A 14980-nucleotide genomic window follows, 5' to 3' on the forward strand; every position below is an offset into this window, starting at 1 on the left:
TCTCTCTAGGTTTCTTATTGGAATTGAAGAAACTTAAAAATTTGCCCAAGCCAAAAAATGTGTCTCTCTGAAAGCCAGACTGTCTTAGTTAGGGTTTCTATTGCTTCGACGAAACACCATGACCAAAGAGCAAGTTGGGGAGGAAATGGTTTATTTGGCTTACATTTCAGCATTGCTGTTCATCACTGAAGGAAGTCAGGACAGGAACTCAAACAGGGCAGGATCCTGGAGGCAGGAGCTGATGCAGAGGCCATGGAGGGATGCTTCTCACTGGCTTGCTGTCCCTGGCTTGCTCAGCCCACCTTCTTATAGAACCCAGGATCAGCAGCCCAGGGATGGCACCACCCACCATGGGCTGGACCCTCCCCCATTGGTCACTAAATGAGAAAATGCCTTACAGCTGGATCTCAAGAAGGCATTTCCTCAGCTGAGGCTCCTCCCTCTGATGACTTCTAGCTTGTGTCAAGTTGAAACACGGAACCACTCAGTATACAGACCCTTGTTGTTTCTCCAGTTTATTGAGATAAGGCTCGCTCTAGGTCAGAATTTCATCATTGTTCTGTGGAAACACATCACTATATATGGTGGAAATACATCACTATGTATGTGTTTATGCCTATGATGCACGCACAGTGAGCTCTAAGTGTTCTGTTCTGTTTTCCTTTTTCAGTCATACATCATTTTTCTACAAGACAAAGAAGAATTAGAGCAATAAAGGAAATGGCCAGGGTCTTAGCTCCTGGAGGCCAACTGATGATTTACGTTTGGGCGATGGAACAGAAGAACCGGCACTTCGAGAAGCAGGACGTGCTGGTACCGTGGAACCATGCTCTCTGCTCCCGGCGGCTCTCAGAATCCCACCAGTCCTGGGGGCATCCGTGTGGGCATCCCATGAGCCAAGGCCACCAGGGTCCTGGCTCTGCCTGCAGCTGCGCAGTGTGTTTTCAGGGCAAGTGCGATTCCAAGCGGTCCCACAGCATGGACGACGGGCCTGCGATGGCGAGAACCTGCTGTGAAGATGTTTCGAAGGAAGGCGAAGAAGCAAATGGATTGTATAACAATTTCGGAAAATCTTTCCGCTCCTGGTTTTTCTCCAGGTCTTTGGATGAATCAACCCTGAGGAAGCAAACTCAAAGAACCAGACCCATGAAAGTCACGGAGGGCTGGGCCAATAGCACTGTGTCCCGTCAGCCTTCCAGACACCCCAGCTTAGACTTACATCCTCAGGAGACGTTTTCAACAAAAGAACCAAATTTAGATGAGGTGTTTGGAGACACATCTTTTCAAAGACACTTGGGCTGGCTGGAAGCACCGGGCACTTCAGAGAACTTCAGGGGACACCGGGGAGGAGAGGGCAGGAGGAAGGAGGGCGACGATTTTCTGGACATCACTGACAGCAGAGACAGTGTGGCTGCAGATAACGTCATTGATCCTTCTGCCAGAAAAATATTAAGGAGAGTTTCTGCATTTGACTCTACAGATTCCAAACCAGAAGGCCCAAGCTACGCGGAGGAGCAGCAGGATGCTCCGGATTCCAGGGCCTTCATGCGCTACTACCATGTGTTCCGGGAAGGTGAGCTGTCCGGACTACTGCAGGAGAGTGTGTCCGAGCTGCAGGTTCTGAGTGCCGGCAATGACCATGGTAACTGGTGCATCATCGCAGAGAAAAGGGAGAGCTAGGAATAACTACACCACTTGGGTCAGGGGCTTCAGAGGTGACCCGTTGTCTGTCCACTGGGGTGGATGTGGGCACCTGAGTCAGCATCCTGTTTCATTGTTTTCAAATCCAGGTACAAGTGGTCCTTGGACACTTTGACCTGATCCTCTGAGTAGTTGAGTAAGCACAGAACCTGGAGCTTGCTGCATCTGCCACAGGATATGTCTGCTGATATGTCAATAAAAGGATCTGCAGAAGCAATAGAAAATGTACTTCAGTACAGGCTTGATTTTATTGCTTCCGGAGATGAAAATATTATAATAAGTGTAAGTTGAGTGTCAGTATTATCTTTTGGTTTTTAAATATTCTGCTGTTAAATATCTTTTAGAAGCATTTTTTTTTATATATATAAAACTATGCTGGTTCTCAGGTCATTACTTAGATCTGTGTGGAAGGTAACAAGGACACCTGTTCGGCTGCGGGGTGTGTATTTGTTGAGGCTTGCTGTGGGGGTGTCTTGCTTTCAGGCTTTGCGTCTCTCTACTCCAAGTCTTCAGAGACATTCATATGGTGCAGAGAAACACAAGTATTGCCCAGACTTTCTAAACCACACGCAAACGTCCTTCAGGATGATCATTGTAAATAATACCGTCTTCTGCGTTGTTCCAAAGGTTTTTAAAGGCACTGTCAGCAGAGGGTGTGGCTTTGTCTTCCAGCCGGCAGGAAGCTAGCACGTCCAAGAATCAGCATCTATGCACACACAGATAGAGGAAAAAGAATAAAAACACTGTTAGCATGCAGAGACCACTACGTGGGTGGGAGGCATTAACAGTCTTCTGGTGGCATTTCCCCCAAAGGTATTAGAAGCATAAATATCCTGCTGAGATAGTACCAAAATTAACCAAAGAGTTTTTGATCAGGAAGTGCTTGTCTGAGATATCTGAGAGTCTAATCAGACCACTTGTACTTTGGCTGTGAGGAAAGATTTGAAGAGTGCGGTGTATTCAGCCTTGATGGACACATAACTGGGATTTGTTGTTGCATGCCCAGGCATTTACTCTTAAAGGTGACCACATTAGATTTACTGTATCAGTGATCTAGACAGAATCAAAACTTACTTGCAGGTTGAATTTCTGGCACTCTATAGAGCAGTGATTGGACCGGGCATTATTGCTGCTTTTATATAGATTTAACCTCAGGTCTGTTTAATTCTATGTCATGGATCCCCAAGGAACAATTTATGACATAAATAGGGACCAGACTTGAGAGAAACAAAAAATAAGCTGGCCAAGGAATACGGTTCCAGATCACCCTTTAATAAGCAGAAAATCAAATAGTCATCATACTTTCTGGACCAATGTAATGATGGATATTGGATTAAAATCCAATCTTCATTTCATTTTTTTTCCACTACAAAATTAACAAAAATTGTAATGCATCACATTTATTTGGTGTTTACCCTCTTCAGGGATTTTGCTAGAACTTAACAGGACGAAGCTGCTTTGGAAGAAAATTCAAAGATGGTTTTAAAGCGGTATTGGGGAACCACTGAGCCCCTTCTTGCTCCTAAGTCAGATCGCCTCACCCCGGATGTGGAAGTGGTACATGGGATTTGCACTTTTCAGTGCATGTTTTGTACGGGAAGCAATGACAATAGATGTAGGGATAAGGTAGAACTTAGAATTTAAGGGAGTGTGCCTTCCATTTTTCAAATTAAAACATGAAACTGCATGGACAGGTGGCTTCCTGGGAGAAATGGTAACTCCAAACTAGTATTGACGACCTCTTTATTGGGGCCCCTCCCCACCCACCAGGTCTGTTGTCACTACACCCATTTGTCTTTGCTGCCAGACACCTGAGCTTGACATCACCTCTCTCTGGTCGGAACATGCCACTTAAAGGTCGTTATATGGAACTCAGTTCATTAGGGCGTGACAGGATGGCTTGCCAGCTAATATGTCTGAGCAAGCTCATAAAATAAACATACACACCACTTTATAGTAAAAGGCGTTTGGAATCGTTATTGAGAGAGATTTTCATACAGTGTTGACAGAGCTGTGAACACAAATAATAGCAATCTTGCACTCTTCTTGTCTGTAAAGCACAAGAATTCTATGCACCCAGATGTTATATCGTATATTCAGCAAAACTAGTGAGTGGGTAACCACCCTTGGGGGGGGGGGCTCCTTGTGAAAAGCACTGCTACATTCAATTTTTGCCTTTTGATGATAAAAGCCATTGAAAATTCATGTAAATATCTTGACCATGCAAAAGCTTGCTCATCTCCATGGCCGTCCTCAGAGAGAAACACAAGTCATAAATGAGTCTAACTGGAGACAGTGTGTGTCCATCAGCCTTAACCAGCTTGTGTATAGTGTCACTGATCTGCCTGACGTGATCTGCAAACCTTCTCCACTGCTCATAGGCAAAATGATATTTTCCTAGTTCCTTCCTGACATCAACACAGAGTCCCCTTGTCTGACATGGGGGGAAAGGTTAGGGAAGTTCTTAGAGAATCCTTAAAGGTAAGACTAGTGGTGCCTCACTGGCTTGCAAGGGAACTTTGTGTAAACAGACAAATGTGTTGATATTAACAAAAGATGCAATCAAGGTGATATTTTCCCAGAGACCAAGTGATGGGTTAGTTTCTCTGGGTTATTAGGTTTTGGGGGTTTTGTTGTATGGTTTTGTCATTTGCTTATTGGCAGAGTGAGGAAATTGGACCAGTGTGCTATGGTAACTACGGATCAGCTGCACACAACACTGGCTGTCAGATGGATTTGATCCTTCCCTCTTACCATATGTCCCTGTACAGTCTATCACTCATTCCTGTTTCTAGTTTTCCCCATCTCATCCATCCTGATCCTAGATACCAAAGACGCCTGACCTTCATTCGAGTCACCAGAAATGGAAGGCAGGCCAGAGAGGAAATTATCCAAATGTAAATCAGGAATGTGAATGTACATGTATACTATTTGCCACTGAACAAAGGAATACTGGTAGGTCTTTCAAATATATGGGCTCCCAGGAGAACAGAAAATGGAACTGCAGTTGTACCTGGTATGGGAGAACATGCCTTAAAATGAGGTGTGAGGGGCTGGAGGGGTGGCTTATTACTTAGGGGGCTTGCTCTTCCTGCAGAGGACCTGAGATTGGTTCCTAGTACCCATGTTGGGCAGCTTATAAATGCTTCTTCGGGACTCCAAAAGCACCTGCATTCACACTCACACTCAGAAAGAGACAGAGACCAACAGACAGACAGAATTAAGGCATAGAAATGAATCTTAAAAAAAAAAAAACTGGGCTCTGAACACCCAGTGTGGGACAGAGAAGGAAATTAGAGTGGATGTTGTCTCTACAGCTAGATTATAAGGAAACAGATTAAGCCAAGCCTCCCTTTCTCTGAAGATAAAAATTGAGAAATAATAACAGCAGCTAACTGTAGTAGCCAATGTTTATTATTTTGTTTGTAATCCTCTCCACAGCTCTCTCAGATAAATACGCTTACATTCCCGTTTTGCAGATAAAATTTAAGACAGGAAAAAAAAGTGTGCTAAATCCTCAGAGTCTACAAGGACAGTAACTATCACACATTTAGTTAAAGGTGGAGCTAAGATTCAATCCCAGATGCTCTGGCTCCAGCCTGGGTTTATAACCACAGTTCCCCACATGCTCACCTGCTGGGTCCCAGGCTTCCTGCTAAATAGGTAATAGAGTGTTCAGGGTTAACTATGATGGTCCCCTGAAAGCAGGTTAAAAAAAGACTATGCATCTCTCTCCCCCTTTGTTTTTTGCTTGTTTGTTTATTTTGTTTTTGTTTTGTCTGTGTTTGTTTGTTTGTGTGTGTGGTTTGTTTTTTTTGTTGGTTTTTTTTTTTTTTTTTTTTTTTTTTTTTTTTTTTGGTTTTTCGAGACAGGGTTCCTCTGTGTAGCTTTGTGCCTTTCCTGGAACTCACTCTGTAGCCCAGGCTGGCCTCGAACTCAAAGAGATCCACCTGGCTCTGCCTCCCGAGTACTGGATTAAAGGCATAAGCCACCACTGCCCAGCCTTTCTTTTCAATTTTTTTACTTGGATTTATTTGTGCTTGTGTGTCTGTGTCTTTGTGTGCATGTGTGTGGGTATGTTGAAGTCAGGAGACAACTTGCAAGAGTTGATTCATTCCACCAATTCAAGGTTGGTGGCAAGCATCTACACTCCCTGAGCCCTCTCGCCAGCCCTGTGTTTTCTTTTTTTCAATTATAAATCTATCTCAATTTTACTTAGAAAAAAAAGTCCTCAATCACAACACTCTGATCTCTTTCCTACAATTCTCTAACCTTCTAGAAAGCCTATATCTAGTTTCCTGCTCTGTGTGTGAAGAACTTGAGGGCTAACCCAGGGATTTCGTTGACTCCATTTGTTCAGGGTCGTACAGTGCCCCCACATACAAATGATGAGAAGCCATGACATATCGGGGGTCCTGAGTTGACGTAATATTAGACTTAATGACCTAAAGTTCAAGTGTCCCACTGGAGCACTGTTTGTATTTGCTGTATGCCTGTGATCATACTGTATTTTTAGTTTAGTAAAACAGTATTCAAAGCCCTGTTCTGGGGTAAGGGCGCTGGTAAGGATCACACACGCATATTAATTAACATGAAGGATGCCTGTCTTAAGCACTCAGACTTCATTGAACCGAGCTGACTCCAGGTCAATGGCCACCCTCTAACACGATTGCTCTGTAAGTGTGTTTCTGAAAAGAATGTGTCCTGTAGGATAAGATATGAACTCATTTGGAAGGCATGCAGGCCCCTCGTAAGCCAACCCATGTTATTTTTCAGACTCATTTCCTACAACTGCACCTGTTTTCTGTTCTGCAATCTGCTATTTTAAACAATGATCTCATTAAAATTACATAATAGCAAGCAATTATCCCCTCCCTTGAAGGGATCCAATATATTCAGACTTGAAATGCTGTAACTATAAGCTTTCCTCAAAGACAGATACACAAACAGGCTCATCCCATCAACAGATACAAGACTGCTAGCAGTCATTCGGCTGACGAAGGACAGCCACAGGAATGCAAGGGGACCAGGGGCCCCACTTGATTATTCAAATCCTCTGGTCCCAGTCTTGGCTCAGAACCCAGAACTTGTTTTGAATCTATGGACTCCATCCTCACAGCCTCCGTCATATACAAAACTGGAGTAAGAATTTGAAAAGAGATCTCATCACAGCCAAGTATAGTGGCACAGGCCTTTAATTCCAGCACTTGGGAGGCTGGGGTAGGCAGATCTCTGAGATTGAGGCCGGTCTGGTCTACAGAGCAAGTTCCAGAGTAGCCAGGGCTACACAGAGAAACCCTGTCTTGGGGGGCAGGGAGGGTCTATCATCAGCCAAGGACTGAAACCAGCACAAACAGCATTCTTCAGGAGAGAGAAACAGAAACCTAAGAGAGCAACCAAGCAGAAAATGCAGCCTGTGAAGTGTACAGTGTCTTTGTTTTGTTTTCTTTTAAACAGGGTCTCATGCATCTTAGGCTGGCCTTGGCCTTGCTATATACTTGAGGATAACCTGAACCATCTAATCCTGGTTTATGTGGGGCAGGGGATCCACATTCTACCCATTGAGCTGCATCTCCATCCCCAAGCTGTAGAGTGTGGTGGTCACCCTGAGACCTACAATGTACCACAATAGTAGAAATGTTTCATTGCTGTGTTACTCCACAGAGTGTCCCCTCTCTGTGAAGGTTCTCCTTCAGTTGATAATAAACAGACAATGGGTCACTTTATGTTGCCAGATAATCTATCTGGCTAATGTGATGGGTCACTTGTGAGAGCTGGTATCCAACTGGGTGCCCGGTTGGCAAATACATGCTTTGTCTTTCTTTCAACTTGAGTTGGGAAAAAAATAAAGCTGATTCTAGTGTAACTATTCTTGACCACATGAAAACAACTGATTTTCTCCACATTGGTTATTTGTCTAAGGCTCCTACCTCCTCCTGGAAGAAAGTGAGTCATAGTAACTCCTCTGTAGCTAGTGCAACCAGACATCAAAGTTCCTAGACCAAGAAGTATACACTTACTTGTGTTCACCCAGGAGGAAAACTATGTGAAAGACAGATATTTTTCCTACACACCAACCCTAAAACTTCTGCTTACATGGTCTGTTGATGTATGGCAAAGATTCAAAATTCTCCCGTTTGTTTATCCAGAACGCTGACAATATTTAAGACCCACATATAAGTGGAAGATCCAAGACACTCTGAATGTGTATGTGACTAGGTGCCAGGTTCTTCTGATGGTCTTAACTGTGTATGTAAATATATATGTGCATATGCATATTTCTAGACCTCCAACATCGGCTGTCACTACTGACCACGAAAAAGTTCTCTTGTGCACTTGTGGAAAACATTGACTTAGCAACTACCATAGAAATTCATTTCACTGAATTGGCATTTGTTGTTGCTTCAAGAACATTCAAGACAATTGCTAGATGCTTCTGTGCCTTCTCTGGTGTTGGCATAGATATTTGTGTCAAGAAAAAGATATTTTATTTGCATTAACCAACAATGGCCAGGATCTTTTCGTAACAAATATTAAAAATGGTTTAATTTGTATGCTTGTGATATGTACTTGATTATATGTTTGTGTGTCCTTTAGTAATAGTGCTAGAGAAGCAGAATTGTGCTTTTTTTCTTGAGTGTGTCATGGCAGGTACCATTTAGTTCACTTATCCATTTCTAGTTACACTTCAACAACACTGGACAAGTTTGTACTGGAATCCTGTTCCCATTGTCTGGAAGCTGGCTTACCTATCTAATAATACAGTAACTTTAACAGGTTAAGAAAAAGAATACTATCTACTTTTTAAAAGGCATATTTTAAGACTAATAAAGACGTGGTAGACCATCCCAAAGTGACACTGTGTTTTTTATATGCTTGACCTTCGACCTGTTCCATCTGCAGGCTGTCAGGTGGTTATAACCGCAGGAGAGTGATGGTAGGAATTTGCACCTGGCACCACTCTGGCTCCCTTAGAGCTCCAAGGAGATGCAATCCAGTAGCAGATGGTACCTTAGCATCCTGCCCCTTGCCTGTGCTCTCAGAAAGGGCTATCGTCAGAGTGTTGCTTGGCCCTCAATGCCAGCTGGAGAGTCTGGTAGAAAGCTTCCAGGTCAAAAACACCTGTCACTCTGGTCTTTAGAAACTGTCACTTCTTCCTCTTTGTGTTCATCTCCCATTTTGGAAGTATTAAATGTCAAGTTATCTTCAAAACTATTTTAACCAGGCATATGTCTACTGTGGGATGTCTTTCTGTACGCTGTGAATATGTGTTGCTCTGATTGGTTGATAAATAAAGCTGCACTGGCCTAAGGCAAGGCAGCTTAGAGGCAGGTGGGAAATCCAAGCAGAAGAAAGGAAAAGAGAGATGCCAGCCGCTGCAGAAGGAGAAGCAAGATGCCAGCAGACTGGTAACATCACAGCCATGTGGCAAAACATAGATCATTAGAAATGGGTTAATTTAAGATGAAAGAGCTAGCTAGCAAGAAGCCTACCATAGGCCATATGGTTTGTAAATAATATTAAGCCTCTGAGTGATTGTTTTATAAGTGGCTGTGGGACTATAGGGCCAGGCAGACTGAGGGACTGGGTAGGACCAGAGAAACCTTCTGGCTACATATGGCAGGCTTTAAAGTTTTCTTGATGGTTAAAATTGGAAGCAAACTTTCAATTTTCCTACTTGGTTCCTCATACTCCACTCCTGGAAAATCAGGGTATTTGAGGCCTAAACTGCCCCCACTCAGTTGAGGCACCAGTCCTTGAAGGGTTAATCAGTGGAAAGGAAGGTTTAGACAGCCTCACTAACAGGGAGCCCTTTGGGACATGAGCAGGCCCCCACATGCTATCCCATGAGCAAAAGGAACCTGACCTCGGGTAACTCCTCTTGTCGCAGTGGGTCTGATCAAGGACAGGTGTTTGGGAAGCTGAGTAGAGTCTCCTACAGAATGGCTGAGCATGAGCATGACTGTAAGTGGGACAGTGGGCCACATGGGTTCTGTGCTGCATGTGAGACAGCTGTCCCCATCCTAATATACGGGAGGTGCTCATTGCCCAAAGCTATAATCTTCAGATGCCAATGAGGTATCACCATAAGCAATGTAGTTGCACCCTGAAGCTCCACAACAAGACTATATAATGAAAACGGGTTGGTAGGTGTCAAGTCCGATTCCACACTGCCCTGTTTTACTAAAACAGTGAATTAAAGTGACCTGCACAGCCCCACATGGACAGAATGGTTGGAGAATGATCCTTTCCCACCCATTCCTTAAGTCCTCAGCCTCAGAGGGAAGGGATCTGGGGAGAAGTTAAGGTTCTTTCTCACTGCTATGTTAGGCCTCAGACATGTACTGCTTCAAGGAAGGTACAGTAGACAGAACTCTGCCCCCTATTGATTGAACATGATGATTTAAAACCTACTTTCTTCATATTTTGTTGAACAACTTATAAACAGATTCTATGAGCAAAGGGCTTTTTAGAAACCTTTGAAGACTTAATGAGAGTAAAATTTAGTTCTTGGTCTTGGTAAATTAAAACCTAGCAGGATATGGGGATAAGGAGAGATGACTTGGAGGTTAAGAGCTCTGATTGAAACTCCAGAGGACCTTAGTTTGATTTTCAGCACCCACATGGTGGCTCACAACCATCTGTAACTCGGTCCTAGGGGATCAAACACTCTCTTCTGGTGTTTGTGGGCACCAGGCATGCACACGGTACTCAGACATACCAACACGCATAAATAAAAAATAAACCTTTAAAAATAAAAAACCTAGTGGGATAGAAAAGATGGGGTTGCCTCTCTTGTTCTGGAATTTTCTCCTATTCCCTGCTTGGTCTGACTTGATCATGCTTCCAGCTTAGCCTTCGTGTGACTTTCTCAGGTAAGTTGTGGGTGGCATCTAATGCCAACCTGTTGTTCAAATCTTAGATGGTCTTTTAATTAAAAAAAAAAAAAAAACCTGGAGCCAGATATTGTGGTGAATGCTGAAAGATCAGAGAAGCAGAGCAAGCCACAGCCAATCTCTCCTTGCCAACTCCTCAGCAGATCCTGTTTCCATGAATCCTCAGACTGAAAGCCTCTGAGTCCTCACCTGAACAGGTCTCAGCTGAACTGCTTTATTTCCTGTTTCCTCGTGCCTTATATACCTTTCTCTGTCCAACCATCACTTCCTGGGATTAAAGGTGTGTGTCCTTCACAAGCAAAGACATGAGATCTCAAGTGCTGGGATTAAAGGTGTGTGCCACTACTGCCTGGCTTTGTTTCCAGTGTGGCCTTGAACTCACAGAGATCCAAACAGATCTCTGGTCTCAAATGATAGGATTAAGGGTGTGTGCTACCCCAGTCTGGTCTCTATGTCTAATCTAGGGGTTGGTTCTGTCCTCTGATCCTCAGGCAAGCTTTATTAGGGTATACCATATATCACCACACCAACCACATATACCTTCCTGCTCTCTGATTCTTCCCAGAGCCAGGTTGACTTCCTTTTGAAACTCATCACACACATTTTCTTCCCTTAGTCTTCTATCTCCCAAGGCATGCCTGCCACCTGGGTAGGGGCTTGTCTGCCTGGTTCCTGGTACCAGGTAGTCATAGTACTCGGGGCCCACTTGAGGGTGGTGGGGGCAAGTTATCATAAAGAAGGAAAAATGAGCCTGGGGGCTGGAGAAATGGCTCAGCAGTTAAGAACACTTGTTCTTGCAGAGGACTCAGGTTCTCTCCCAAGCACCCGTATAGTGGCTGACAACCACCTCTAACCCTGGTTCCAGTGGATCTCACACCCTCTTCAGGCACCAGGCACTCAAGTGGTGCATATACATACATGCAGACAAATCATTCATACCAAGTAAGTAAGGTAAACAATTTTAAATGAAATTTTACAAAAGAAGAAGAAATGAATTAAAGGCTAGCCCTTAGGGACACAATGTCAGGAGACAGAAGGCAGAGGGTTGGGCAATTCTTAAGGTGTAGTCAGAAGATTTCCTGTGTCCCATGTGGCCCGTGGTCAGGACAAATCTCCCACCCACAGTCCCACAGCCTTTTATAAAATAATCACACAGAGGCTTAATATTATTTATATAACTGCTCAGCCACTAGCTCAGGCTTGTTACTGACGAGCTCTTACACTTAAATTAACCCATAATTCTTATCTATGTTTAGCCACATGGCTTGGTACCTTTTCTCAGTTCTGCCTTGTCATCTTGCCTCCTCCGTGTCTGGCTGGCGACTCCTGACTCAGCCCTTCCTCTTCCCAGCATTCCTTTAGTCTACTCGCCTCACCTATACTTCCTGCCTGGCTACTGGCCAATCAGCGTTTTATTAAAGCAGTGTACAAAAGTCATATCCCACAGCATTAAGGGGATCTGGGAGGCTTGGAGTCATTTGTTGATGGTGACAATGATGACGCCATTTATTATGTAGGTTCTATAGACCAGAAATGTTTATAGTACCATCTATTTCTAAAACCAACCTTGAGGGTAGGTGTCACTGATACCCTTGTGTAGAGGGAAGCTGACACTCACAAGGCTAGGCCACATCTATCTATGACGGTGAAGGCACTCTGCTGTGTCCTGAGTCATTATTACAAAACCCATAAGAAGGTTGTTTTGTGAGTGACAAGGAAAGAAGCCCTGAGAAACCGGTAGCAGCTTGACTCTCGTGATCATGAACACAGGAGTCACAGATTCAGGCTTTCCCCTGCTTGAGGTACACATTTATTTTCTGCATTGCTGGAGAGGCTCTGGACAGGTGCTTCAGAAACACTCTGTTGGATAAGAGAGCAGCTGGCAGTTGGAAAGGGAGGAGGGAGTTGAGACTCCAGGGAGGCGAGGGCAGCCCACCTGAGGAGACCCAGCAGGAGCTGGGACAGTAAATTTAGAAGTAGAAATAAGACCCAGGAGGATAAAAGAAAGTGGACCCTATGAAGAGAGCCAATGAGAAGAAAGAGCAGAAACAACTAAGATCATTTTAAACCAGACAAGAGCAAGATAAGCGGGAATGGTGATGGGGATGGCGGTGTGGAATGTAGAGAAAGACTGCCCTCTTCTGGAGAACCGAAAACTTGCTTCGAAGCTCTGATGGTTCAGAAGGTGAATCCACATTCACTACCAGTAACGAGTAAGTAGATGCCCAGGTAGGAATTCAAGTAGATTTCACTGTTAAAAGAAAAAAGAGTCGGGGCTGGAGAGATGGCTCAGAGGCTAAGAGCACTGACTGCTCTTCCAGAGGACCCAGGTTCAATACCCAGCACCCACATGGCAGCTCACAACAGTCTGTAACTACAGTTCCAGGGGACCTGACACCCTCACACAGACATACACACAGGCAAAAGATCAATGCACATAAAGATAAATAAATAATAATTTTAAAAAAAAGAACAAGAGTCTATGGAGGCAGGTTGATGCATCTTCAACGTGGACCACTGCAGAGTCATGTGATAGAATGCCACTTGGTGAGTAGATAAGAATAGTACTTGTGGTGGGGAATGAAAGCAAATATTTGGGGAAAGTTATTATGTACAAAGGAGATAAATCTGATCTCTAGCTACTGATGTGATACTGAACTACTTAAAACCATCAAGCCTTAAAATGTGAGGACTTGAACAAGTTAAAACTGTTAATGGTGAGAGAGAACAGCTGGATCAAATCCACGAGACCCATCACACTGTGGGGTGTCCAGGTATCTCCCCACTGCACCCCAGTATGAGCTAAGGGTCTACTCCCCCACCATCTGCTCCTGTGGCTTACACATGCGGTGGTCACTGAAAAGATCTGTCCACCTGGGGAGAGTCAAAGAAGGGTTGGGTCATCTTGAGACGTTGGCCATCATGGCTGCCCTCACTGCCTGTGCTAAGAAAGTCGGCCATCCCATTCAGAACCTGGTCCTACTCCTCTAACTCTCACACTGGGCTCCTCTTGGCTTCTCTGCCCTGGTATCACTGGATCCTCATATTTGCTCAAATGGTTTAGGCCTCAGGACATTTGCACTTTCTAGTCTCTCACCTAGGAATGGTTTTCTCTGGAATATAAGCAATTCACCCATCTTCTTCCAGCTCTGGCCCAGGAGGATTTGTTCTGAACCTGGTTTCCCTGGCAACTGTTTTACAGCTGCCCATGGGCATTTCTCTTCACTGTACCAACACAACCCCACATTCCGACATAGCACTGAAGGAAAACCCTTCAGTGATATGTTTTCCTCTACATCACCTCTGATCATGTTTATTCCTCTAGTACAGCACTTCTCAACCTGTGAGTTGTGACCCTCTCAGGGTCTAACAACCCTCTCACAGGAGTTGCCTAAGACCCATAGGGGAAACACAGATATTTACATTCTTTGGGGGAATAATCATTTTATAGGCATGATTTGGGAGTAGCCATTTTTAATAACTGATTTACAGGGTGAGACGTTACACTGGTAATTATTTTAAGAGTTAAATTCCAGCCCTGTAAGGGTGATTACACAAACAGTTCAGTAGTAGACATGCATGCAACCTGACTCACAGCTCCTTTATGGGGTGTGGCCAGCTTTGTTCTCATTACCAAAAATATCGCTGGTAGGAAAGCTTTTAGAGCTGTGGTTCTCAACCTGTAGGTCGAGACCCTTTGGATAGAACAACTTTCTCACAGGGGTAGCCTAAGACCACCAAGAAACACAGATATTTACATTATGATTCATAACAATAGCAAAATTACAGTTACGAAGTAATGATGAAAATAATTTTATGGTTGGGGGTCACCCCAACAAGAGGGACTGTATTAAAGGGTCGCAATGTTAGGAAGGTTGAGAACCACTGCTCTAGCGTATTTTACTCTCTAGGGTTCTGTTTCATTGGCTGCTCCAGGGCCTCCCATGCCTATGATGTTGATCATTCACTGAGGACAACCTGGTGCCACTGAGGATGAGCTCAGCAGTGTCCACACCCTTAACCTCTTCCTGACAGCAGCCACTTGCCCTTGCCTAGCCCTGGGGAGTCCAATGCAGAGATGAAGAGAAATTCTGAAAAAAACAAAAAAAAAAAAAAAACAGGAAGTGAGGACTTGGAAAAACCAAGCCTTGGGTGCAGTTGCTTTTCAAGCCCTTCCCTGGGAGGACAGACTCACTTCAAGCTGAGTGTCCATCTTCCCAGCTTTCTGAGCATGGATCCTCCCAGCCCTGTCTTGAAGAGGAATGTCTGAGGCTAGACATGAGAATCTCGAGAGTACTGTAAACTGCGGCCAGGAGGCAGCAAAGAAAACAAACGGCTATTTCTTGGAAGTCCAGGTTTCGTGTGGAACCCAAAGTCTGAAA

The 14980-nt window shown here is 44.2% G+C and overlaps 1 protein-coding gene across 1 annotated transcript; it reads left to right on the top strand.

Moving 5' to 3' along the window:
* Positions 1-399: 399 nt before the first annotated feature.
* Trmt9b (tRNA methyltransferase 9B (putative)) lies at positions 400-5517 on the top strand. The gene has a single exon (XM_028872378.2). The coding sequence runs from the start codon at positions 721-723 to the stop codon at positions 1678-1680; it is 960 nt and encodes a 319-aa protein (XP_028728211.1). The 5' UTR covers positions 400-720; the 3' UTR covers positions 1681-5517.
* Positions 5518-14980: the final 9463 nt, after the last annotated feature.

This window comes from Peromyscus leucopus, chromosome 17 (genome assembly GCF_004664715.2).
Source record: "Peromyscus leucopus breed LL Stock chromosome 17, UCI_PerLeu_2.1, whole genome shotgun sequence".
Lineage (NCBI taxonomy): Eukaryota > Metazoa > Chordata > Mammalia > Rodentia > Cricetidae > Peromyscus > Peromyscus leucopus.

Coding starts and splice junctions, on each gene's coding strand:
- Trmt9b (XM_028872378.2), top strand. CDS start 721: ATGGCCAGGGTCTTAGCTCCTGGAGGCCAACTGATGATTTACGTTTGG.